This window comes from Acytostelium subglobosum (assembly GCF_000787575.1).
Source record: "Acytostelium subglobosum LB1 DNA, scaffold: scaffold3, whole genome shotgun sequence".
In the NCBI taxonomy this organism is placed as follows: Eukaryota; Evosea; class Eumycetozoa; order Acytosteliales; family Acytosteliaceae; genus Acytostelium; species Acytostelium subglobosum.
In genome coordinates this window covers 848,795-860,093 of record NW_012236529.1, presented here as the reverse complement: position 1 = coordinate 860,093, position 11,299 = coordinate 848,795, and the positions used below count along the sequence as shown (strand labels likewise).

Sequence of the window (11,299 nt, the reverse complement as noted above, 5' to 3'; positions counted from 1 at the left end):
CAGAACTATCATCGACTCATTGTCATGGAGTGATATAAACAGGAGGACATTACAACATAGGATCAATGAGATTGCCATACATGGTAGATACAACCCCGATCACCCAGAACCAATACCTAAGCATTGCTTTCGCTACAAGTACCATCACTGGACTGATGCAGGGTCCATGTTCAAATACCGACATCATGGTCTGTTGCGTGATCAAATCAAACGCAACCTATACATCAACTTCACACACTCCACTCCATTGATCATGTTCAATCATGGTGATGTTGACAAAGAGACATTCATGGATGTCTATCTCAAGTATCAACGATTCTTCACACACCCAGACTTGCTCAGGTGTGCGGTCCAAGCCAACAACATGCTCGCTGTCTTGGTTCTCTGGCATCAAACATCTCCAGTGGTCTTTAAACGAAACCCTTGGTTTCTGGCTGATGCAGTCACAGTCAGGAGTGCACCGTTCACCGTGCTCAAGTTCATCTATCACTCTATTCGCTTTAACAAAATTAAGATGTCAAAGCTATTGAGTATAATCACTTACAATGGCATGGATCACTTCTACTCATCAGCATCATCGATTCAATACATTATGGATATCAAGAATAACTTCCCTCCAGCACTTATCAATATGATCAAAGATGGTGCATATAATCACTCTGGCACTATAATATCCACGGGCGATCGACAACTGATTGAACAACTGTTGTTCAATGATGGCCAGCTCTACAAGCCAAGCCACTACGATCGAGCAATTAACGAAGATGAGTTGCTGCCGAATGCGCCACCAGCTGAACAACTGGCACATATTGAGATGATGTTTAGACAGGAACCAAGTGACGACGGTGTGACTTTGGAAGAGCGATCACTCAAACATCTAGAGTCGTCCAAGTCGAAAGCTTTTTCAATACTGTCACAGTATAGTAGTTTGGCAACAACAACAACTCATTCATCTCAAGTTGGAGACTGCATTGGAGATGAACAAAGGATGGTGTTTTTGAAGCTTGGCGAACGCAGGTTCTACGGCGAGATGAAATCACGTGAAGTGATCATCAAGTACTTGATACCTCAATATGTACTCACTGGAGACTGCATGCTCATACCATACATCATTGAAAGATCAGGCCGTGGATGCAACAGCAATCATGTGTCGAATTTGATCAAGCAGATCATCAGACATGGCAACATCTATCAGATCATTGTGGCACATGAAGTTTTGGAAGAGAGCGATGTCCCTGAATTTAGAATGGATTTCTTTAATGGTGATATATACAACTCATTCCTCGAAGCGGATGACGTATCAAACAGTTTGGAGGTGATCAAGTATCTAAACTCCAAGAATGTTGTTCAGAGATTGAATACGATCACGATCAATCCCTGTGTGCTTAACGACCAGCAGTTGAAGTTTATGATGTCCGATGACAACAAGATCTTTGAAATCTGTCAATTTAGACATCGGTTGTTGTTGTTGGAAGCTCATCATATTGATTATGTGCTCCAGGTCAAGCCATCATTCTTCCAACCATTGTCCCCCAATTCCGGACAATATCTCATTGATAGAATGTTCGAAGAGTTGAACATTATTATCTTCTCATTGTATATTGTCCAACATCCAGAACATGGCAGTCGTACTTTATTATTGGACTTTCTCAGATCAATCATTCATCATGGTAAGGGAGGATATTCACATGCATTGATATTCTTTGTCCAACATGGTCGATCCAGACACTACCTTGATGTGATCAAACTTCTGTACGACTTTGATCATATGAAGGACCAGACTCATTATCCTTCATTACTCGATACAATCATTGGAAGAAGTAGTGTAGAGGTGTTTGATTATCTGAAGCCCCTAAAGGGGATACCCTTAATCCTAGAAGTAGCCGTGTATAATGATAATATGGAATTGATCAAACATATTTACAAATATCATTTTGACCTTTGGAGGCATAAATGGAGCAATTCCAGTTGGATATTCAATCATATCGATGATGACAAAAGATCAATCAATCTTAAACAATAAGTTAATAATAAACTACCCTCAACCCTTGCCCTTACCTGTCGCTTGGAGGAAATTGTTCAGAACACTCCTTTCTCTCATTTCGAGAACAAACAAAGCCAACTTTGATTCAAAGAGACTTACTAGTGTACAACATGTAGTTATAATAATAATAATAATGGATAAAGAATATCAAATAAGAGTACAATCAACAATAATGTTGGTACTTACAAATAGAACATTTGTAAGAGCAATCATAAAGTCTCTTTCATTGAATGTTGTGAACAAGAGGACAATAGTACGTTGGTTGGGATCAGGTAGTTTGAGAGATCCACAAGGGTACACTCATTCAGGATTCAGAACTAAGTACAATGACTGGACTGATGCAGAGTCACTGCTCAAACATCGTCATCTAGGTCTACTAAGAGATCGTATCAAATGCAATCAATATCTAAGGTTCAATAGACATACTGCACAGATAATGTTCAGTTATGGACCAATTGACAAGGACACCTTCAATGCAGTACATAACAAGTATCAACAATTCTTTAAAGATCAATATATATTCAAACACATACTATATAATGCGATAGTCAAGTCTGCTGGTAGCAACACCGATGTTGTGAGCAAGTTGTTGTTCAATAATCCAAATGCATTGGAATCAAATAACCTGGTTCTTGGGCATATACTAAACCAACTATACAACTGTGGAGCATTCGAGATGATAAAGGTGTTACACGATACTGGACATAACATTGAGGTGTCAAAAGATCATACCATCAGTTGTGTTTTCAGGGCACCAGCCGCATCAATACGATACTTTCTTGATCCCAACAACAAGTTCAATCCAAAGCTTATCAATCTGGTCAAATCAAGTGCGAACCTCCCTTATTATGCTAGTCTGATCATTTCCAAAGGTGATCAACAACTCATTAATGAACTTTTGACCATCGACGTCGTTAGACAAATCAAAGGATCACCAATCGACCAATCAGACACCAAACTCAATGATCTAACACTATTTTATATTGCAAAGTCCAAGAGCACTACATTGACAATACTGTCATCAACATCGCATACGAGTCAAGACACAGACATTGGTGATGTCAAACGTATGACATTTGTCAATGGTCAAGCAAGGAGACAGTGCAATGTGACTGTGCACCAGTATATAATCACTGGTGATTGTATGCTCATACCTTTCATGATGACAGACTATGATAAGCTGGATGTAAGATTCATAATCAATGAGTTAATCAAACATGGCAATGTCACACAGATCATTGTGGCACTGGGAGTGTTGGACAATGTGATCTTACCGAATCAGACAGGTCATCATAAATGTGATGATCGATCATTATACTTTGGTGATATGTACAATGCATTCTTGGATTCAGAACTAATGTCCAAGAGTTTGGAAGTCATCAAGTATCTAAATGATCATCACGTGGTACAAACGATGGATAGGCGATCGCATCTTCGAGACGACGTAATCCTGGACTCACCTCGTACTCAACAAGCACTTGAGTTCCTCATGTCCATTGACAACAAGATATTCCCATTGGCATTGCTAAAGAGAAGACTTGTTTTGTTTGAACCTAGAGATATCGATTATGTCCTCAACAACAACCCATCATTCTTTGAAGTATACACTTATGTTGGTCGACCCAAAGCAGAACTGGATGTATTGGTGTATACTTATCATGCCGCTCAATCAATCAATAACTATGACTTGGGACTAGTCAGATCAATCTTGAATGCTATTCCACCTGGTCATCGATCTGGATATTTGGAATCGACATTTCTATACTTTATCTCTAATGGCAGAATGAACATGGATGTGATCAAGATGATGTTGCAGGGATTACAATTCAAACCAACATATTCATTACTCTCTCTTCTTGGAGCATCGGGCGATGTAGGTCTGTTCGATTGTGTATTCAAGTATGGCGGTCTATTGGAGTCCAAACAGGACATTTCAAACACTCTCAAGGCAGCAGTGTTATATCGCCAGAAAGGATTGATCAATCACATTACCACCAATTACAAAAACCATTATTCTAGACAGCCTCTGGAGTCATAAATAAACTCGAGTACTATAACATAATTGGTACTTTGTGTACCATTCTTGTTGTTTCTATTACAGTTACAATATTGGTAGGATGGATGCTGATGCGCTTATGATGGATGTTGTATCAATCAATCGACCAAGAGTGAAATTAGACTGCTCTCCAGTGGGTACAGTTGCTGAATGGTCTGCTGTATCTCCTTCAGATTGGATAGCTTCTTGTTGTGAATATAGTGTAACGCTAACTCTTGATATCCACTATGTATGTGTATGGGTGATGGATTGGTTCCAGTTCGAAAGTTAGTGAGTCTTGAATGATCAAGTCAATGAAAGGAATACATACGACTGGGGCTCGAGTGAGGTGGCCAGCTTGAAGGCACGCTCGGCCGTGTCTTGGTTGTTGGCCTTTTGACAAAGATGACCAATCTCAATGCATTTCTTGCCGAGATAGGAGAGGGTGTTCTCATCGGGATTGGCAGAGAGCAATGCTGTCCTGTTGCTCTTGATGGCCTCGGCAATCAATGGAACCAGGTCCAAAGCAGTCTGGTAGGCTTCACTATTGATACATATCTGGAACTTGAGATGATTGGAGATACGATTGAGTTGCAGACACTCCTTGGCATAGCCGCGCACCGTGAGGAACTTGGCCATCAGGTAGTGATACTTGGGGTCGACCATTGCAGCACACTTCATAGCCTGTTCAATCAACTCCATTTGTGTCAGTGACAGGAACTTGAACAAATAGTGAGTCAGTGGGAGGCAGTAGAAGCGATGGCTGCTGTCCACCACGACCAGGCCCTCATTGTTGACCTCGACCAGGGCGATCGGGCCAGCAGGTCTGTACTGTGGCAGTAGTGAGAAGCTCTGGTTTGGCTTTGTATTTGACATTGAGCCCGACGAGACCTCGTACAGATCCTCAGGGAACACCACGCCATTCATTGATGCCAAGATCAGTGGCGAGCTCTCATGATCATTGGGGAAGACTAACAATTGTATGGTTGACGAGTGAGTTAGTAACTTGATTGATTGATTGAATGAGTGAGTGCACTTACGACATTGTATATCATTGGCGGTTGAGAAGAAAAGGATGTTGTGGTGCCAGAGGGCCGATGTAAGGGTAAGGGGCCAGCGACACACGAGTTGGATGCTGGGTCTGATCTTGAAGAGACAGAAGTGATTGGTATACACAAAGACACAGAAGGTCTGGTTGTGATCCCAATACATCCTCAGGGGAGGTGGCATCTGTTCGCCAACAGGCTGCAATGTCCACCAATCGTACAGCTGCAATGACTTGGACTCATTCTCTTGACCCGATGTCTGAATGGGTGGTTCCAGTGGTGCCGAACTTGTTGGAGAACTTGCGCCGGTCGATGACGCCGACGCCGATGAGCCCAACGCGTTCTCCCTGTGATAGACGCCGAGCAACAGTCCACTGCTCAGCTTGTCCTCGTTGGTGTGCAATGTCAGCTCCTGCGTGGCGTTGCTTGGGAACTCGCGAGTCTTGAGTACAATCTTTGATGTGGCCTCTTCCTCCTTCTTCTTCTTGGTGGTTAGGACGCCAAGTGTGAGCTTCTTCTTCTTGACTGGGTCGTTCGAGCTGTCAAAGACGCGCTCGACGCGTCCGAATCGCTCGACGCCATCTTCTTTGCCGCGTCCACTCCAGGCCACATCGATGGCCGCGCCCTTCTCCAGCAGCTTCCATGCTCCAATCTCGTAGACCTGGTACTGGCCCGTCATGACGTAGTGCACGCTCAGACGGCGGCCTGAAGGACTGATCTCCAGACGTACGGGGTCGCATGCTGCGATCGGTATCTCCTTGATGACTGTACGTTCGGCGTTGATGATGCCAGTGAGTGGCAGTGAGTTGAGGAAGCCATTGTATGGGAAGTACACGTGCTCCCCGCCCTGAACGGCTGTGGCGTACACGGGCAGTGCGCTGGCCATCGTCGACAGCAGGGTGAGGCTCCTGTTGACCCATGCCAGCCACAAGTTTGGCTGAAGTGGGTGCTGCATCATTCTGTACAGCTTCACCTTGTCCTTCTTGGCCGGGTTCAGGATCTGGTCCAGATCAAACACCTGCTCCTTGATGGTGCTCTGCGAGCGACTGAGCAGAACGACCTGCGCTGGGTTCTTCATTGTGAGCATGATGTCCTGTTGGAAGCGTGGATGATAGAATGGCTCGACGCTGGCAAACTCCCTCTTGCCACAGTTGACCTTGGACACCTCCTTCATCGTGACAATGTCATAGATCAAAACCACTCTGTCTGATGTGAGCACCAAGATATGTCCAGTCACATGATCATAGGATATATCTATGATCTCGTGTACCTTTGGGAACTGAGTCGCCAGTGTACCTGTCCTAATGTTCCACAAGCATGTGAATCCATCACTACCAGCAGTTACCAACAAGTCGCCCTCGACCTGGAATTTGTTTGATTGATTGATTGAATGAGTGAGTTATTGTGATTGATTGTGAGAAATCACGTGACGAACATACCTCGATAGACTTCATCTTGGTGATGGTCGTGTTGTTCTTTGAGTGACCACCGGTCAGTGGCTTCTCAAGCTCCCATTTCTCAACGTTCCAGATGCGAACGGTGGAGTCGCTGCAGCCAAAGGCTACGAGGGGCGAGTTTGAGAAGAACTCGATGGAGGTGGGCGGCTTCAGCTCAAAGATGGGCACCTTGACCTCGCGTATACGCTGCGAATGGTAGTTGATAAAGACGATGCGGTTGTCTGCCACAACGACGATGTAGTCATCGCTGCCAATAGTGTTGGCCACGCTTGTGCCTGCACCCGCCTTCACATTCTGTAGCTTGCCCTGAGATGTCTTTGCCTTGCGATCCTTGATTGCACGCGTGTACTTATCGTAGAAGTGCAGGAACCTCACCTGACCCATCTTCTCCAGCTTCTCGTTGACCACGTTTGCGTTGTTGTCACCGATGTCGCCGGCTGCGGCAACTCTCGCGCTGGCCACTATATGATCGTTCGAGACGGAGGGGTGGGCACCAACTCGCACGGTATTGTTGGGCGAGCGATGCAACGTGTTGTTCATGTTCATGTTCATGTTGATGTTCTGTGTTGGCGACACGAGCGTGTAGTTGCTGGACATTGGCGAGGCGGGTGAGAGTGGCGAGTTCTGCGCGCTGAGTGTCGACGTGACTGTGAGTGAGTTGGGAGATGTGGCTGTGCCCGAGCCGCCCGACAAGGGGAACGGCACGGGGAAGTTGGCCAGCGCCGACAGCGTCGGTATGCGGCGCTGTAGCAGCTGGAGCTCGCGACGCTCCTCGTCATGCTGGCCAATCGAGAAGTTGAGTATCTTTTGCGAGGTGATGTAGTTCTGCACGACGATGTTGTTGTCCTGGTCGGCGTACAATAACCATGGGTGCACTGGATGCATGTCCATCGGGTTGAACGTACTACTATTCTGTTGTATCTTATTCCTAAACACTACATAGCTTGCAATATCTGCATGTGATGATGATGTTGTTGTCGTCGTTGAGTTGCTGGCGCCACTGTTGCTCGATGCAACTCCAGAAGTCTGTGATGCCATGAACAACTAAATATATAAATATATAAATATGTATGTTTATTATCTGTACGAATGAATGATTGTTTGGGTGTAAACTTTTTTGATCATCACCAAAAAAACTGGTGTGATCATTCACAAAGTCACACACTCCAGTAAATCTCAATCTGATCAAATTTAGATCTCTATTCATATAATTGAAATCTAACAAGCTCTAACAAATAATTATTTATTATTTAACTATTATTATAAATTATTTAGTTGGATTGATATTGATACTCTATTATTATTATTAATATATATATATAATGTAACTATTCGAACAACGAGTTGACTTGAGAACATTGCGCCGAGCCCTCCAACTTGAGGGCGTAGTACTTCTCCATTGTTGTCGCTGACTTGTGTCTGCTCAGAGCCTTGACGTCTTGAAATGATGCTCCAGACGCCAATGCCTTTGTTATGACTGCCGCGCGTGTTGAGTGTGCTCCATATATAGATGTATCGATGCCAGCCTCCTCCATGACCTCCAATGACAGTTTGGTGATCCAGTCTGCCGATAAGCACTGATGTGGGGGCTGTGTTGCGATGAAAACTCCAGCTTGATTGGACTTGTTCCTCCACTTCTTGGTGCTATTGAGATACTCCTTCMATGCATTGAACGGACAAACCCTTGATGCAGCGGCGCCGCTGACTGGTTTGAGTACCAATGTTGATTGACTTGCCGATGCCCTTTGTTCCTTGGCATTGACGATTGGGCCCTTGATTGAAGTATTGGAGACCACCAGCGATGAGAATGCCCAGCGCGCCAAGTCTGATGATCGTGCGCACAGTGCCAGTCTGACCAGTACCAGCGTTCTCTTGAGAAGGTCGATGTCGGACCTTGCTCGCTTGCTATAGTTATCGCGAATGAAGTTAATAACTATCGTCGGGTCCCATACCTCTGAATACTTTGGCTTCGACGGCTTCTTCTTGGCGAGACCTTGAAGCAGCCGTTTCGTCGATTCATCGTCCAGTGCGTCCATGCGTGCCAGTTTGCGAAGTGAAGAGAGAGCAGAGCGGTGCGTGTAGATGTAGGACGTACTGTAGTCCTTGTGACCGAGGTCGGCGATGAATGCATTGACCATCTTGGTCGATATGTCTGTTGGTGAGCTGTTGTTGGCCATGGTGAAGGTCGACCACCTCCTCCACACTGCGTCGTATGCCTTGAGCGTGCCTGGTTGCCATGCGTTGTGGATGAACACCATGTCAGCCGCCTCTATGTCGTCGATGAAGTAGTCCACCGCCTCTAGGAAAGTACTAGGTATGCRAGCTTCCACCTCTCCCTCAGCTCCGGTCTGATCTGGCTGATTGACCGTTGCTTCAAACAGTGATCGAAGGTCCCTAGTACTGTGATCTGGGCTTGCTCGGTCTCCAACTCTTTTACGAGGGGATACCACGGTGCGACTAACCACAGAGGGAACACGAKCACGGATGATGGGCGACCGCTCTCGCGCCACTTGTCGATTGCTCGGGGTACCATGCGTGGAGGGGGAWACAGATACAGATGGTCCTTTCTTCCCCACTGAAGGCTGAACGCGTCTTTGTCGAACGTGCAATAGGACTTGAATCGGTGATTGTGGTGTGATGAGAAGAGGTCGATGATTCTTCCTGATGACGGTCTCCACTGGTCGAGGAGTTCGCGTATGACTTGGCGTCGCATTGTCCAGCCGTACCGGGCTGTAGCCCTGGCCGTTGTCTCTCCTCTCGACAACTGGTCTGGTGTCGTGTTGAACATCCCTGGAATGTGTTCCACCAGGATCACCACCTTCCTGCTGAGGCACTGTTTCCAGAAGTCCTCCACCCTGGTCGAGAGGTGAAGGAGCTGACCGCCCTGTTTGGACAGGTATGATAGCGCTGTCGTGTTGTCCGTCCTGACCACCACTGTGGTGTTGCTGAGATCTTGCCCGAGATGGTTGAATGCTCGAATGACTGCTTCGGTCTCTCTGGCGTTGGACGACCATTGGGCCTCTTCGTCTGACCAACGCTCTGCGTGTGATTGCACTTCCTTCTCCTTGTGGTGTATCACTGCTCCCCATCCGTACTCCGCCGCGTCTGATTGGAGCGACCAATCTGCCTCGATTGGTGGCTTTAGTGGCTTGCCGTTCCACTCCTTGAGTACCACCAGCCAAGCCTCCAGCTCGTCTGTCACGGCCTTGGGAACGTTCAGGACCTTGTCCCATTCTGCCGCGTGTTTCCTCAGCGAGTCGGTCAGGAATCGATGTACTACCCTCTGGTAGAGACGTTGGGGTATGACCGCGTCCTTGAGTGCTGTTAGCTTGCCCTTCAGGCCTGCCAGCTCTCTGATTGTGCACGTTGCTCTTTTGGTGAATGCTCTGATCTCTTTCTTGAGYGCTGTCTTCTTCCTTGCTGGCACGATGAAGCACATGGATCTTGAATCGATGTCGAAGCCTAGATATTCTTGGCGTTGGGTTGGCGTTAGTTGTGACTTCTCTTCGTTTAACAGAAAGCCCAGCTTGGTCAACAAGTTGACCGCTAACCTCGTGTGTTCCTCGCACTGCACTGGTGTCCGACCAATCAGAAGTATGTCGTCCAGATACCCTACGACCCTGATTCCCATGCTCCTCAATCTCGCTAGCACTGGGCGCAACAGTTCGGTGAACAGTCGTGGTGCCGGAGCTAGACCAAAGGGAAGAGAKCGGAACCTGTAGTGCTTCCCCTTCCACATGAATCGGAGGAAGTCCCTGCTCCGCTTGTCCACCAGCACGTTGTGATATGCCTTCTTGATGTCGATCTTGCACATCCACTCCCCTTTTCGCAGCAGGTGCTTGATGTCCTTGAGACCCTCCATCTTGAACGACTCGTGCACCACGTACTTGTTGAATGGTCGAAGGTTGAGGCACGGTCTCCTTGAACCGTCTGGCTTTGGGATGGTGAACAGCTCGGAGTAGAAGCCTTGGTTTGGCGCGCACGGTGATACCACCTCTATCACCCCTTCGTCCAACATGGTGTCYACCTCCTTGGTGATCCAGACCTCGTCCTCTGGGCCTGCAGATTGGTTGGTGGGAGGTCTTGATGGCCTTGTCTTGGAGTTTAGGTCGATCTTCACTCCTTTTACTATCTTCAGAGCCTGACCTGGAAGGGCCATCTGCTTCCAGACTGCTATGAAGCGGGCTAAGCGGCCGCCCAACTTTACTGCTTGGTGCTGCTGCTGCTTGGTGGTTTCGAATGCCTCCCGTCGCTCCGAAACCCCTTCGACTGAGGTTGACTCCCGACTGGCGAGTACCCCGTCTGAGAAGGCTGACTCGCTGACGGCACAGGCTGGACGGCTGCCTGTGGCTGCACGAACTGCTTCGAGTGTGCACCAGCTTTCTTTGCTTTCGCCTTCTTTGGTTGTTGTTGTTGCTTGTTGAACAACGGCGCGACTGCTTTGGACCTCTTGTCTGCCTCCTCCAACTTGTTGATGACCTGGTCGTTGATGAGGCAGTCTTGGTCGTTGTTGGACGACACCGAGAATAAGTGCGCTCTGCTCGGCATCGCCATCTTCAACCTGAGGTTGTCGATCGAAGTGACGACGTTGGCAATGGTTACCAGACACGTCTCGATCATCGTCGCGAATGTCTCCTCTGAATCTGGGTCCAAGATCGTTACCATGTCCAACAATGGGAGGGATACTGTCGATGGCCTTCATCTGTACAATGTACAA

At 47.0% G+C, this 11,299-nt stretch overlaps 5 protein-coding genes across 5 annotated transcripts; 2 read left to right on the top strand and 3 right to left on the bottom strand.

Annotated features, from left to right (window-relative positions):
- Nucleotides 1–550: 550 nt before the first annotated feature.
- On the top strand, nt 551–1,697 carry SAMD00019534_018260 (hypothetical protein; the record flags this gene model as incomplete). The annotated part of the gene is made up of 2 exons (XM_012902417.1): nt 551–1,596; nt 1,676–1,697. The coding sequence occupies 2 exons, from the start codon at nt 551–553 to the stop codon at nt 1,695–1,697; spliced, it is 1,068 nt and encodes a 355-aa protein (XP_012757871.1).
- Nucleotides 1,698–2,480: 783 nt separating this feature from the next.
- Nucleotides 2,481–4,082, top strand: SAMD00019534_018250 (hypothetical protein; the record flags this gene model as incomplete). Its single annotated transcript, XM_012902416.1, has 2 exons — nt 2,481–3,943; nt 4,064–4,082. 2 exons carry the CDS (start codon nt 2,481–2,483, stop codon nt 4,080–4,082), a joined length of 1,482 nt encoding a protein of 493 aa, XP_012757870.1.
- A 116-nt stretch (nt 4,083–4,198) lies between these two features.
- SAMD00019534_018240 (hypothetical protein) lies at nt 4,199–7,626 on the bottom strand (the record flags this gene model as incomplete). The annotated part of the gene is made up of 4 exons (XM_012902415.1): nt 4,199–4,325; nt 4,411–5,050; nt 5,120–6,488; nt 6,565–7,626. Coding segments are annotated over 4 exons (3,198 nt in total), but the record flags the coding sequence as incomplete, so codon positions are not given.
- Nucleotides 7,627–7,910: 284 nt separating this feature from the next.
- On the bottom strand, nt 7,911–8,840 carry SAMD00019534_018230 (hypothetical protein; the record flags this gene model as incomplete). The annotated part of the gene is made up of 2 exons (XM_012902414.1): nt 7,911–8,171; nt 8,265–8,840. The coding sequence occupies 2 exons, from the start codon at nt 8,838–8,840 to the stop codon at nt 7,911–7,913; spliced, it is 837 nt and encodes a 278-aa protein (XP_012757868.1).
- Nucleotides 8,841–10,785: 1,945 nt separating this feature from the next.
- SAMD00019534_018220 (hypothetical protein) lies at nt 10,786–11,247 on the bottom strand (the record flags this gene model as incomplete). The annotated part of the gene is made up of 1 exon (XM_012902413.1): nt 10,786–11,247. The coding sequence occupies one exon, from the start codon at nt 11,245–11,247 to the stop codon at nt 10,786–10,788; it is 462 nt and encodes a 153-aa protein (XP_012757867.1).
- Between the last annotated feature and the right edge of the window lie 52 nt (nt 11,248–11,299).